The sequence below is a fragment of the Danio rerio genome, chromosome 3 (genome assembly GCF_052040795.2).
Source record: "Danio rerio strain M-AB ecotype USA chromosome 3, GRCz13ab, whole genome shotgun sequence".
Lineage (NCBI taxonomy): Eukaryota > Metazoa > Chordata > Actinopteri > Cypriniformes > Danionidae > Danio > Danio rerio.
The window spans coordinates 34,455,372-34,471,376 of NC_141023.1; the positions used below are offsets into that span (position 1 = coordinate 34,455,372).

Below are 16,005 nucleotides of genomic sequence, written 5' to 3' on the forward strand. Positions count from 1 at the left end.
AAGAAAAAAGTGGAAACCTGACACAATTAATGCATCTTGTGACAACAGATATGACTTTAATATTTCAAACATTAGCTGTAACCGGTGATAATGCAAATCAGCACGTTTATCATGTCACAATCAGCTTCTGAAATATATGTGTGGTTGTGTGTATGGCCGTGTATGAGCGTTAGATACACACTCGGTCATTCTTCTACAGACTATATCTAGTCAAAACTCTAACTTTTTGTTTCTTGTTGTACATATTGGAGTTTAAATTGCTATGAAAATACTACAAATAATAGGCATAATAATTATTATTCAGTCCCAACCATTTGTATTGTGCAATATTATAAAAATAGCCAAAAGCAGTTTGGCTAACTGAAGTGACTTTACTGGCAATTGTTTTTCTCAATATCTTTTTTTTTTTGCAAAACTACAACAAAGAGGGGAAATTTACATATTCACATTTACTTTAACATGTTCAACTCAACCAGCAGTACAATTTTATTAATGTACATAGTTGTTATGCAAATCTTAATAAGCGTATAAGGAAAATCTATTAAATGAGACCATTTGTATCTGAAAGTTTGCCATATTTGTCACACCATCAGCATATTGTGTTAGCCATGAAGAAGTGTTTGTACAACAAAATACAAGTGGAATAAAACTGATAACTAACAACTCTTGAATGTTTACAAATATAGAGCTTTAGTAAAAATAGAGCACTTACAGACATCTATTTTAACGTTTAAATCAGGCACAGAATTTAAACGCATGTGAAGTGTGTTACTCTCGACCGTACACTGAGAGAAAATGAAAGTAAAACTATCTGAATGCAGTACTTTAAATGTTGACTAAGGAGTGGGTCAAAACCACAAGTGGTAGTGTTTCAAAAATATATGTTTTAGCAGGCCAAATCTCGTTATATTTTTGACTTTAGCTGCGGGCCGGAAGGAGGAGGAGGGCGGGCCGTAAATGGCCTGCGGGCCGGCAGTTTGAGACCCCTGTTTTAACCCATTGGTCTTGATTTTAATTAATGCCTACTTCCTTTTCCCATTTTAATCTTATATAGTCTGTTGAGAGTCCTCTAGAACTACTTATTGCTCTATATAATTTAGAAATTGTTTTAGTCATACTTTTCTCTTATGTCTGAATGAAAATCTGAACAAGCTGTTTCAATCCTCATCCTGTATTTCTTTCCTGTTCCTGGCCGCAACTGTAAATATCTAAATAGATCTTGGTTTATAAGACCAAACTTATCTTTTAAAGTTTGGAAACATTCCATTCTCCCATATTAAAATTGTACAATATGAAGAGATTCCTAAATATACCCATTGTTTAATTAAGACCACCTTTAATTTAAAAAATAGTCATATAAAGGAGCATGGGGGCCTTTTTTTAAGATCATTAAATATTTCAGCTCCTAAACTGTCGGCATATATCTTCAAAAGGTTACCTACACTTACAAGCAAAAGCGAAATCTCTGTGTTGTTTGTAGTTGACTGCACAGAATGTACCGAAGGATGATAGAACAGCAAAAAATGAAGGCCAATGCTGCAGAAAAGATTAAATGAGAGGATTCTGCTTGAGTCATATGCTCTCCAACTGAGCAGAACTGAATATAATAAAGCCTAAGTGAACGTGAACTCAAACCAGCCTGTGGTTCATAGACATGCCTCTGAGGTATGTGCTGTTCACCACCAGACCTGCAGGTAATTGCATGGTAAAACCCATGTCATGTGACTGATATTGATTTAATAATAAACTGCCGGCTCTGTGCTAAAAGTCTGATTCACTAATCAAACAGCAGGAAGCTTCTTGTAGAAACAGATGTTTATTGCACATTGGAGCAAACTAAGCTGTCACCTTTGAACCATTCATTAGCAGTATATGTTTTTGTTTTATGTTTATGCTCATGGATGGATGGTGTCTAGTCTGTGTTAAAAGATTAGAGGTGGTATGGCTCTTTGGAAAATGTTGATAATCAAATAGTGATGGTTACTTTTTGGCTTTCATTTTGAAGTGCAGTCTCTGAATCAATTATTCATTGGATTTATATATATATTTTTTATTTGTTATAAAACAAATTAAGCTGGATGTTACAGCATATGTTTGTTTAAATCCAACCCATATAAATTGTTTTGATTTTTTTTTTTCAGTGTATCCCATGTAGTGATTGAGGTAAAGTTATAGTTTTTTGGTATTATTTGTATATTTTATCATTTTTCAAAGGCTAAAGCATTTTTTTTTTGTGGAAACTCATTTTAAATATTTAGTTTTGAAAATGTTGGTTTTTATAGTTCATTTAGACATTGTAGAAATGGTTATGAAGAAACAGCAAGTTATTATATATATATATATATATATATATATATATATATATATATATATATATATATATATATATATATATATATATATATATAAAATCTAAATATAATTATATATTATAAATATAATCAAAATATGGCTGCACGATATTGGAAAAATGTAACCTTTTAGTATGTTTATATTCTGCGATATATATTGCGACATGAATACAATTTAACTAGATGTGTTGAATAACTATTTGGAAAAAAATTATCATTTTAGATTTATTGGGAGGATTCTGTGGAGGATCTGTAAGGCATCTGCGTTTGCATTAAACATAAGAAACAACCTGCAAGGCAAGCACAGATAAATTCAATAAAAAAATACAAATTAAATAAAAAAACATTTGATTGTTTTCAGATGATTCTAACCGTATTCAGATATACATTAGTAAATAATAATATAATATAATATAATATAATATAATATAATATAATATAATATGAAATAATAAAATATAATATAATAACAATACTGTATAGTCTTCATTTTATAAATAATTCAATGTGGTACAATTCTTTTAAATCCCTCACACTCACTTCAAAAACTCTTTTATTATTTTATTATATTATTATGATATATTTTATTATATAATTATAATAAAGACTCAATATTACGTATACTCGTGATGTGGCTGTTGGGAATAATCGCATTGTGATTTTGATGCTCAAATAATATATTGTGCAGCCCTAATTAAAAAAAAAAATCTTTCAGGTCAAGTTATATATTTTGTGTAAAGTTGCTGAAACTTTTATTTAGCATGTTGATTTGCTTCTATCTTAAATGGTATATTGAGAAAGGGGCAGGGCTTTCTTTTTGTGCATCATTTTCTTATACTGTAGCAATCTAGCTGCAAGAGGGGGTGTTGTTATGAATGTTGTGGCTATTGTGTCAAACAGAAAAGGACTGACACTCAAAACCCAGAAGCAAATGGTCAGACTTTGATTGAAGATTACCAAAACAACTTTTTATTTTCCAGTGGATTAACATTACCCGATTAATTGTTCATCTAAAGAATAACGATGTGTGCTAGCAAAATATTCAGTTCAATTCATCTTTATTTGTATAGCGCTTTTACAAAGTAGATTGTGTCAAAGCAGCTTCACATAGAAGATTATAGTTAATTGAAACAGTGCAGTTCTGTTTTTAGAGTTTAAGTTCAGTTCAGTTTAGATCAGTTCAGTTCGGTGTGTTTTAATATTCACTGCTGAGAGTTCAAACACTGAAGAGTAATCCATCGATGCGCAGCTCTACAAGTCCCGAACAATGCAAGCCAGTGGCAACAGCAGCGAGGAAAAAAACTTAGAGAGAAACCTGGCTCAGTTGGGAACGACCATTTCTCATATGGCCAAACGTCTTGTGCAGAGCTGCAGTCAAGGCGCTGGAGGCTGGAGAACGCTGGACGAAGACTCTACTTTTTAGATAGATTTCTACTCCTCCATGACCACCACAGCAGCTGCTCAGGATACGACCTGGTCCGGGATTTTGGAAACCTTGAGATCATCTCTTCACAGGTCTTGGATTACATCAGTGGCGCTGCATAATCTCTAGGGGCCTTGGGATGGGTATCCCTAGGTGGAAATAGAGAGTAAAGAGAATAATTAGTGTAGCTGCTGTTCATAGGGTATATAAACGTAATGCAAAAACCTGCGTGAAGCACAATTTATGCGTCATACAGCTATGTGATGCATTGAGTGTATGCTTTGCTAAAAAGGTTTTTAATCTACTTTTGAACTGCAAGAGTGTGTCTGAGCCTCAAGCAGGTCGCACACCAGAAGCGACGCTCGGCGGCGCGCCGCGCAGCGCCACGTATTTTAGAATTCTAATCATAGGTTTCTATCAGGATACACACACCGGCGCCGCAAGTCGGCGGCTGTCGGCGGCGCCCGGCGACGGCTCAGGACGCAGTTCATTTTTCAGCCGCGCCACAGAGCGCCATCTGATTAGTTTCATGTTAAATATCATTCGAATGTGCGCGTCTGGTGTGCGATACTTTAATCTGTCATGTACGCGCCGTGTCGCGGCGCCGAGCGGCGCTTCTGGTGTGCGACCTGCTTCAGACATCATCAGGAAGGCTGTTACAGAGTTTAAATAAACACAGCAACTTTTGTTTTCTTACAAACTTTAATCATTAACATTCAGGCATTCAAAATTTGATTCATGTGTTAACACTGTCATTAAAGTGATATGTTTGTGCAACAAGGAACTGCAGTCTTCATTCAATCAAATATTATGAACTACCAAAACCAAAAAGTATATTATAGCTGTTGATGTGTATTATACTGCGTTCATATGTTCAACAGAAATGTGTGATATGCAGTGTTGGGAAAAGTTACTTTATAAAGTAGTGCATTTCAAAATTGAGTTACTCCCCAAAAAAATAACTAGTTGCGATACTTAGTTTTGATAGTAAGTAATGCGTTATGTTACTTTTAAGTTGCTTTTGTGTTACTTTTTCTGACCTGGCTGAGGCTTAATCTCTTTCAGAACTTGAAGTGTTTTCTTTTCTTCTTTTTTTTGTAAATAGATGAGCTCTGCAATTAATAACACACTGTATAACCTTCATTTACCTAAAAAAATACATTAAAAATGTATGTAGGATAATGTTATCTTCTGAGAACTTCCTGACCACGGAGCTCTACATGCCGCATATACAGATTAATGAAAGTTTAAAGCAATGTGTTTGCTACTTTTCTACTATTTGTCATATTAAAACGTAAATCACTGTCCATTCAGATAATCCTCTTTTCCTTTTCTACCATGTGTCCAAAATAATGAGAATCTTTCCATCACAAAAATAAAAGGCCTTGTCATCCTTATTTCTGTCTGTTCCTGCATTCTCTTATTGCATGAGGGATTCAATTTTAATTCAGCTATTTATTTTTTAAAGCAAGTTACTCATTTATTAATTTTCTTTTAGGCTTAGTCCCATTATTAATCAGGGGCCGCCACAGTGGTATGAACTGCCAACCTATCCAGTATATGTTTTACGCGGCGGATGCCATTTCAGCCACAACCCAACACTGGGAAACATCCAAACATTCTTGCATTAACACACATACACTACGGCCAATTTAGCTTATTCAGTTAACCTACACTACGTGTCTTTGGACTGTGGGGAAAACCGGATCACCCAGAGGAAACTTATGCCAACACGGGGAGAACATGCAAACTCCAAACAGAAATGCCAACTGACCCAGCCAGAGCTCAAATCGCCGACCTTCTTGCTGTGAGGTAATCGTGCTACCCACTGCGTCAGTCCAGTCCAAACTGTCAGTCCAGTTTTTAGAGTTGAAGTTCAGAGTTTAGTTCAGTTCAGTTTGGGTTAAGGTTAGGGTTAGTTTTCACTTCTAAGAGTTCAAACATTTGAAGAGCAAATCTATTGATGCACAGCTTCACAAGTCCTGAACCATGCAAGCCTGTGGCGACAGCGGCGAGAAACAAACTTTACCACTTTGAGAAAGTGACGGAAAAAAACTCAAGAGAAACCAGGTTCAGTTGGGCATGACCATTTCTCCTATGGCCAAACTTTTTATGCTGAGCTGCAGTCTGGAAACCGGAGGCCATTTTGGAGAAGGTGCAGGTGGGAGAGGTCACCGGCTTACTGTATGTACAGGCTGGCCCTTCAGGATCAATGCGAAGACTCGTCTTTCACTGGGGTCTTACAGGAATCATGCTCTCCACTCCTCCATGACCACAGCAGCTGCTCGGGATACGACCTGGTCCAAGATTATGGAAACCTCTGGAATAATAATAAAAAAGTCTAACATACAGTAAATGCAAATGCCATTCAAATTATAATGTCTTTTTGGAAGTGTCCCCGGCTCCGTTTGCCCTAAATAAAGCAGACTAAAAACTCTTAGAGGATTTGGATTTCAAAAGCATTTGTTTTATTGTAATGCTAATGCTAATGCAAAAACGTATTAACTAAACTAAAAAGTAACTCACATTACTTTTTTAAAAAAGTTACTCAAATATTATTACTTAATTTTGAAAAGTAAAGTGCGTTACTTTACTTGTTACTCATTCATTCATTAATTTTCTTTTCGGCTTAGTCCCTTTTACTTTTTTACTTTTAATTAATATTATTACACAACTCGCGTTATTTGTAATGTGCTACCCCAACACTAATGATGTATATGGATTTATAACGCTCAACTGTGGGGAAAAAAGCTGTAACTGTGCATATCTAATTGTAACATCACAACTTAAAGCTTTTCATTAATTTTCATTAAGTTTCACTTTAATCAAGATCCAATTCTTGCCTGCTTTATTTTGAATCTAAGCTAATTTTTGTTTGGTTTTGGTGGCATACTTTTGAGCGCCTTTCACATATGAAGTGAGCAGCAGCATTCAAGAAGAATTCTTCTGTGGTGAACATGAATCAACGAGGAAGAGCCTGACATTCTTTCTCGCACGTTCACCTTCTCTTGACTTTCTCATTTCCTGTCTTGTCCTTGCTGAAAGCACATTTGCAGTCACATGACAGGAATGAGGGGGAGATGCAGGCCGATTGTTGGTGGTGGTGGTTTGAGGGGGACGATTGTGGAGGTCCAAATGAAATTAGGCCCAAAGGGAGAGAGGGATGAACGTCTTTCACTTCACCTTTTGTCTTTCGTTGTCCCTCCCTGTCTTCCCCCCGTCTCTCTCTCTGTCTCCCTCCCTATGACTTTAACCTCAGTCTGTGTCCTCATCAAAGTCTACCTCACCACAATGTGTGATGCATATGAACAAGTACAGAAACGACACAACAAATCACCAGTGAAAGGCGTGTTGTCAAATTGAGCACAAAAGAAAGCTCAGTCTGTGCATTTGATCTTCACTTGGGGCAGCATATTTTAGTAATAATAGCGTTTTGTGTACAGTGCATGACGAGACTGGAATTGTTATTTTTTTTAAAAGGAGAGTTCAGCAAAATTTCTAATAATTGTTCTGTTTCAAGTCTTTACAAACCTGAGTGGCATATTTTGCAGAACCCTTAAGATATACAGTAATGGCAGTCAAGGGTTGTTTTGCGCCTCGATGACTTTCATGAAAGGAACAAAACAAATGAAAGGTTCTTTCCCAGCAAGCATTATTTTGTGTTTAAAAGATGTCTAATAGATGTCCAACAGATGTCTAAACATAGTCGTCTTGTCTAAAACAAGGTTAAATTTGGGCTGTCAGTAAAAAACTAATAGACGAAAGAATAGAAGACTAAGAATAGGCAACACTAGACTAGACTAGAAATTAATGACTACACACATATAGTCTATTCTATCTATGTCTGGATTTTGTCACTCTGGTGTTGTTAATTCTGTTTTTTGTGGCAGAGTCCAGACACTAGTGCTGTCTTGCCTTGTATGTTGTGCTCGGCTCGAGTTTTCTCGGAACGATGAAATGACGCGCGCTCTCGTCCTGGTGTTTGTGTTTGTTCTGTCTGCAGTGTGGTGTTTCATTCCCAGCGTCTCAGTCAAGTTGGTTTCGGGTGGCGCTGGGATGAAACATGCACATTGCATGTGTGAGTGCACAGTGAGTTTTTTCATTTATTGTGTAATCATTTTTTGCTTCAGTCTTCTGTTGGTGTTGTGTTTAGCACATGGTACGTGTTTACATGCGCCACATGCTTTAGTGTCTCATGTGAACAGCGGTTAATGAGTTCTCTTATTGGCTGCGTGTTCTAGTCTCATTTTGTGTGAGCACATGGCTTGTGTTGTTTTTTTGTGTCATGTGCTCTCCTGTTTATTGTTTAGTCCCACACTCATTGTTAACCTATTATTAGTTTAATATGTTTAATCTGTATGTTTGTTAATTATTTCTGCTTATATTCTCCTCATGTCTGCTGTCCTTTGCCAGTATGTCGTCAATACTCCCCTGTGTTCCTGCTCCAGTCCTGTCTTGCCAGCTCAGTCAAGTTTGGGTGCCTTTTTGTGTTTAGTTATGTTTTCCCCCCGGGGTGGTTTTTGTTATCTATTTGTTTTGTTCTTTGTAAATAAAAGCCATCTTCTGTTGCATTTGAGTCCTCGTTCACTCATCCTTTCTGAAACTCATGACAGTCTACTTGACGACTAGTCTAGTTTTGGGCTTTTCTTGGATGTTTATTCGATTTTCATTGCCTTGTTTTTTAGCCAAGCTGTCTACTATTAGATGTCTATTAGACTTCTAATAAACATAAAATTGTTTGCTGGGTTTCTTAAGAAAGAAATCAAGGTATCTTGATTTGGAATGACATTGGGGTGAATGGTTATAATAGAATTTATTGAATTGCAGTATTCTTGCAATGTACAGCAATGGATTTTTTATGACTTTTATTATTCACCTATATTTCTTGTATTGAAATTAAGGCTGCGCAATATATTATTTCAGCATCGATATTGCAATGTGCACATTTGCAATAGTCACATCACAAGTTATGCAATGCTAAGTTGAAGTTTTAGTGACCAGCAGCTACATAAAACACGTTATTTGTAGAGTTACTGATACGTTTAACCATAATAGAGTGAAGCTTTATTGGGTTTTTAGGGCTGTGAATGAGCATTTCAAAAGAGATTAAAACATTTGTGCACAAAACAATATAATGTTTGGAGGTGTAGCAAAATTGTATTAATATTTTAATTGTAGTTAATTATTTATATAGAATGTTTACTAAAAAAACGTACTTATAATTTTTGTCTCGTTACACCCAAATATCTACATTTCAAAGTGAAAACTAGATTTTTTTTACTTAGCCAAATCAGAGTCATTTTAATGATTTGTTGTTCGTTCGGATCTTTTGCCTGTTAGTATTGACATAGACATGAAACCAAATGATGCCAAATATGCTGGATATGGTAAAACATACATTTCCTTTCAAACACTAGCGGAGTGCAGGTTTGTGTGGGAATAATCATGACTGAATACGAGTAAACATTATTGAGTGAACATTCTGATGCTTAATATAATAACCATACCCTGCAACATGTGATTTGGCTGCCATTTGTTTAAGGAAGGATCAGCAAAGAGTATTTGATGAAAATATGTATGGGACTTTGTCAGACCTTGACCGGAAATTTTGTCAGTACACAGTTCATATGAACCATTTTCTTCCTCCTGATCTCAAGTTGTAAGCAAGATTTAAAATGGTTGCCTCCTTGTATCCTTTAGCTTGCAAAATACATGTTTAATTATGTTTTGTTATTTGTAATCACTCCACGTGGCTTGTACTGTATCTGGTTAACTTTTTATATTCACATATCGTGTCTAAAACCACGTTGAATACGCAACACTTACCACTTTCTTTACCGATTTACACAACAGACATCAGACAACAGTGTCATCAGACCAATCACCACAGATTAGCTTCATGCAAATGAGGGGTTTGGGAACAAATTAATCACTAAGCAAATCATATGGAAGTTGTTGTGATAACTTGGTAAAATTAAGTGTATATAATAAGACAATGAAAGTGTTTTTGATTGTGTTGCTGGAGACCCAACAAAACCAAAATATGACCTTTTATAATGCAAAATAGGGGCTCTTTAATATTGACTTCTGAAGGTGAAATCAAAACTATATTTTTGCTTGATCTAAGAATTTTACATATTTAGAATTGAAACGAGACGAAGTAAGAAACAAATTTTTTGCATTAGGATTTATTCAATTTCTGTACCTGAATACTTTTAGATTCTCCAGACTTCCTCCTCCATCTTGTAAAACTATATTCATATCCAGTTATTTATCTTAGAAAAATAAAATCTCGCAATATCATATTTTTCTAGTGTCATGCAGCCCTAACTGTAATAGTAAAGGAATTTAAGCATGTCTGAAAATGTCTGAAGATAACAATGACACATTTGGTTATTTATAATGCATTATAATGCAAATGTATTTTAAATGACAAATTGTTTGTTATAGTAGTTCAGTACTTGTACAGTGCTCAGCGTATATGAGTTCAGCATGCATCATAAATCTTTCTAATTCTCTATATTTTTAATAGGAAGCTTTACAATATTATATTTGTGCATATACATTAAATTAGTCAGTACTGAAACCAAATCTGGAGCTTATCTTACAAAATGATAACGGTCCACAAACTAGTTCACCCAAATTTCTGTTATAGAAAAATATCAAATACAAATTTGAAAAAGAGAAAAAATCTAGAGAAATTTTATTTTTATTTTTTTTTAATTTTATACATATATTGTAATATTATCTTTGTAGTTTGTAGTCTTATCTTTGTAGTATTGTAGTATTATCTTTCGATTTCTAAATATGTTTGGTGAATAAAATAATATTTTAATAAATATATCTGCTTACTAAATCAGTTTTGTTTAAATGCATTGCCTATATTCACTGAGAACTGGATAAGACTATTCCATTTCAAAATGGGGTGTACTCAGTTATGCTTAGCACTGTATATGGAACAAAATAAAATGACATTTTAATGAAACACATACCTATAAATTGCAAAACAACAAGTTTTGTTTTATGAGCATTGTAACCACACCTCATTTTACTCATAAAAGTAAAAATCTAAATCAAAATTCCAAAGGAAAACCCTGCTGAAACCAGTAATGAATTAATCTTCACTGCAGGACTTAGAGCAGATTCTGACTAGCTTTATTTGATACATGGACAAATACACACAGAGGAATGTTCAAAGTTGGCAACTATTGATATACTGGTATTACAGAAACTCTAATGTGATTTGGTACCACAGTACTAATACAATCGGACAATTGTTCTTTGCAAACTGAAACGTTATAATAGTAATAATAATAATAATTATAAAATCTTAATCATCATGTCAGAATTCTTGCTATATCTTTTCTGTAAGTACTTATAACAAGTCCTCTATTGGAGGAAATGAAACCTGTGATGATTAGTCTGTCAGACGTGATGCATTTCTGTTTAAATTCACCAAACGGAATTTAAATGTGGACGAAATGACCGCATTGCCCACTAAAGCCCATTCATAATCCTGTTAGACACGAGTCATGATCTGATGAGATCTCATCCCTCACAGAGTAGAATATTTATGAGGCCTCAGGCTGCAAGGTGGATAAAATAGCAACTAGGGTGCGTGTCTCGAAAAATCATGAAACTTTAATGAATCGAGCTTGCAGGCAGGCAGCGCTTCAGTCATTATTATGTCTGTCGTGCTCTCACAAAATATTGAAATAAATTTCATTGATTTTGTGATTATGCTTTAATTGAAATGCCTCTTTAATTCTGCCCGCTTTCCTCGAGGGCTCTGGAGGCTCCAGGATGCCACACTGGGGTGTCTTCGGCCTGACTTATATCTTTAAGCTGCCTGCTTTTTGTAATCAAAATCAAATCGTATACTTGTTCATAGGCGGATCTCAAGTAAGCAATTTTCCCGGCAAGAAATGAAGAGAGAGTGTGTCATAATAGCTCACTTATGGAAATGCAAGAGAAGTAGAGACATGAATGCGTAAAGTTATCCATTCCCAAGTGTATTATGTAACCCCACTGATCATTTAAGTAAAATGTGATCCAGTCTCATGTGCTTTCTAGAGTTTTTTTATAATAATCTGCCACTTTTAACAGCAGGTTTCAGCAAATAGATAGACGCCAGGAGCTCCTTCAGTGGCGTTTTCTGTCCACAGTTCACTGTGTTCCGCAAGTAATACGTTCTGACAAGTCCTTCCAGTCAGAATCCGTTCACATATCCTGACAAGCTCAGACAGATAAGTGTTATATGTGCTGGTGTTTATCTGCAATGTGCACTCAATTGTAAGGGTACTCTGGAATACAAGCAATACCTGGCACACTGCCGAAGGTGAATTTCTGATTTATCCTTGAAAAGTGTTGTGTGAAAAATGTGCTTTGTTGTCTCAGATGACCATTACTGTGGTACTGCGGCAGATGTAATGTCTAATATTCTGCTTTGAGAGAGACTTGAGCTCAGTTGGGTTTATACATGTTTCAGGCTTCTGGTAGGAGCGCCAAAAGAGAAGGCGGAGTCTGGACTGTCAGCCAATGAGACGGGAGATGTTTACGCCTGTCCAATCTCTGCAGACTCCAAGGACTGTGCAAGACTGAACCTCATCAACTCAAGTATGCCTTTCTTCTGCCATAGAAGTCGTAAATGTTTTTGTTCTTACATTCTTCCTATTTGCAATATTTAACCCTTGTGTGCTGTTGTGGATGTTTTCATCCACTCTGGGGTGATTTTGAGGCTTGATTAAGCCACAAATTTCTTTTTGTTTTTAACAAATTGAATGATTTTTGGTGATCTTATTTTGACACATATTTTGGGAAAATGTTTGGGAATTTTTCAAAAACTCAACAATACACTTTGGGCAAATTTACTACTCTTTTGTTATGCTAGTGGCTGTTTTTGCCCCATTGACCTCCATTATAGCAACATTTTATGATTGCAAAGACATGACGCCATAATCATACTTTTTTTGTTGTTGTTAGTGCTTTTCCCTGTTGGGAAGAGGTACAATTTGTGATTTTTACTGATGAAAACAGGAAAACAACAGGGAAAACCGCACCAACAACCAAGAAGGCATGATTATATGGTTTCATGGCTTAGCAATCAAAAAATGTTTTTATAATGAAATTAGTTTCATTTAATTAGTTAGTTTGCTTGCTTTTCTGTTTATAATTTCCAATAAAAAATTAAATAAGTGTTAGTTTCTAATTATATATTTTAAAATAATAATTTATTTATTTTCATTTTGGCTTATACCCTTTATTAATCTGGGGTTGCCACGCTTATCCAGCATGTTTTTACTCAGCGAGTGGCCTTCCAGCCGCAACCCATCTCTGGGAAACATCCACACACACTCATTCAAACTTATACACTATGGACAATTAAGCCTAGCCAATTCACCTGTACCGCATGTCTTTGAACTGTGGGGGAAAGCGGAGCACTCTTAGAAAACATACACGAACACAGGGAGAACATGCAAACTCCACACAGAAACGCCAACTGAGCCAGCCGAGGCTCGAACCAGCAACCTTTTTGCTGTGAGGTGACAGCACTACCTACTGCGCCACTGCGTCAACTTAAAATAATAATAATAATAATAATAATAATAATAATAATAATAACAATACTTATTATATTAATATTACGGTTGTTGTTTTAATATATAGTGATAGAAATTTTAGTTGTTATCTCCCCAACCATATAAAAGCAATATAAGACAAATAAAGTTATTTTTTTTAGTTTGCTTCAATTTTTATTTTATATTATTAGTATGCATTGTTTTAATATTATATTATGAGAGTTGAATAAATGAACAAATGAATGAATCTATCAATAAATCAATCAATACCTTTTGTTAGTTAGTTTATTAGTTAGTTTGCTTGCTTGCCTGTTTATAATTCCTAATAAAAAATTAAATAAGCTGTTACTTTCTAATATTGTATTTTTAAATAATATGAAATAATAATAATAATCATAATATAAATAAATAAATAATGCTTGTTGTATACTGTTGTTGTTATTATATATAGTTATAGAAATTTGAGGTATTAATTTTTTTCAGTTTGCTTCAATTTTAATTTTATATTATCTGAATATATTATATTAATATGATATTAAAGGTTTTTATAGTAATAATTGTTGTGATTATTGTTCTTGTCATTTATATTAGGCAACAAATATCACTTTATTTGTTTTGATCTATTTTGATAATTGATAATAAAATTGAAATAAATTGTTCATTATATAGTTATCAATTATAGTTATTATAGTTATATATATTATATCATTATAGTTTTATCAATATCAATAATGTAACTATTTATTTATTGCTAATAAAAAAGTCTGTTAATGATGATATTATTATTATTATTAGTAGTAGTAGTAGTAGTTGATGTATCTGCTATTTGTCTATGCTGTGTTTTTATCACATTTCTTTGTATATTTACTATACGTACTTTTAAAACAGAATTAAATTTATTTTCTACACTTTTCATTGATAATAATTATAATAATAATAAGGGCGACTCAGTGAGGCAGTTGGTAGTGATGTCGCCTAACAGCAAGAAGGTCACTGGTTCGAGCCTCGGCTGGGTAAGTTGACATTTCTGTGTAGAGTTTGCATGTTCTCCCCACGTTCGTTTTCTCTGGGAGCTTCGGTTTCCCCAAAAGTCCAAAGACATGCATTCTAGCATGCTACTACTTATTTCTAAATAACTTCTTTGTGTTCTACAGATCCTGAAGACAAACCAGACCCTAAAAATTATCTGATAGATGGCATGTGGCTTGGTGTGTCCATAGTCAGTCAGAGTCAACCAGGGGGCCGTGTTGTGGTAAATCCCTTAACAATAATTTCTCCCAATATGTAAACTACATAAAATTTTAATCAGTATCTCAACATAGCATTCATTACTTTACAGGCCTGTGGCCATCGCTACATTCGTAACTTCACCAGCAACTTCCGCATGATTGGGAGATGTTATGTTCGGGGAAATGACTTGCAGGTCAACGTAAGTGATTCTCAATGGCAGTCGTATGACGAGATTTGCGACCCCAGAGAAGCCCAGAACAGTGAAGGCATGTGTCTGGCAGGGATGTCTGCTGCCGTTACATTCAGTGAGATCTTCTTCGGTGCTCCAGGATGCTTTAACTGGCAAGGTGATGGCAGCTTATTTGCTTATTTCCTTTTATAAATCAAGAAATCACATTTTCTAAATTCCCCTCTGATAATTTTCTATCATACACAGGAAATATATTTTCGAAGTGGCACAACCCTGCGGATGAGTTTCATGTATTGAAAAGCAAGCTTCCAGATTCTAGAAAAGGGAATATTTACACTGGTAAGGCAGCAACACATGCATGCTTTCAGTTTGCTGACATTTTTACAAAAACAGCTACCGTGAAAACAGTAGTTTAGTTTTTATTTAACATATTTAGTTTTATTAAAATTATTTAGTTTTATTTATACTTAGTTTTTAAATTTTAACATAAGGTCTTAATTATGTTAAAAATGCATTAACTAACATTAGTGAACACTGAGCAGTATATTTGTTGTAGCATTTACAGAGGTGTAAAGAGTACCTGAAAACCATACTTGAGTAAAAGTACAGATACCTTACTGTAAAAGTTACTCCATTACAAGTTACAAGTCACCAATTGCAATACGACTTGAGTAAAAGTATTAAAGTATCCAATTTTAAAAGAACTTAAGTATTTTACTCATACTGAATGTAGGCTCAAAGAACAGCAAGAACTGTTTTAATTCCTTAAAATAGAACAAAAAGTCTCAGTCAAACTCAAATGTTCAAAAAAGGCACAAACAATTAAAAAAAAAAAAGTTGTAATACGTAGTAAAAAAATCAGAGCTGACTTTCATGTGATTCACCATTCAGTCTCAGAGGGGGGCAATGTTTTTATTTTGAGTAGTTTTTCAATTGATTAGGATGTTTTCTCTGTATTGAAATTAAATAAAGAGGAGCAGTGTTATTTTTCAACTTAGTAAACTACATATAAATGTAAAATACATCACAAACTCACAGCTAAATTCACCTGATGCAAAATGTATAATTTCAGTGATACATTTATTTATGTATGCATCCCAGCCAGCAGCAGCAGTTAAAGGGAGTTCAGTGCTGCTGGACGCATCATCAGTGAACGCAGGACCATGCTAAAGCCATGTACTGTGGATTAAATATTGTTTCTTCACAAAAACACATAGCCAAATTATAACTAAA

General features: G+C 34.7%; 1 protein-coding gene across 7 annotated transcripts in view; it reads left to right on the top strand.

Moving 5' to 3' along the window:
- Positions 1-16,005, top strand: part of itga3a (integrin, alpha 3a) — an 83,047-nt gene that overhangs the window by 19,392 nt on the left and 47,650 nt on the right. For 4 of the 7 annotated variants that reach the window (XM_087244809.1, XM_087244808.1, XM_087244807.1 and 1 more), the window contains exons 2-5: positions 12,263-12,390; positions 14,507-14,604; positions 14,692-14,929; positions 15,019-15,111. In XM_087244809.1, coding sequence (XP_087100935.1) covers positions 12,263-12,390; positions 14,507-14,604; positions 14,692-14,929; positions 15,019-15,111 — 557 coding nt within the window. Of the gene's footprint in view, positions 1-11,726; positions 12,113-12,262; positions 12,391-14,506; positions 14,605-14,691; positions 14,930-15,018; positions 15,112-16,005 lie in introns of those variants that run through there. The other 3 variants (XM_087244811.1, XM_087244813.1, XM_087244812.1) reach the window with 1 other exon arrangement.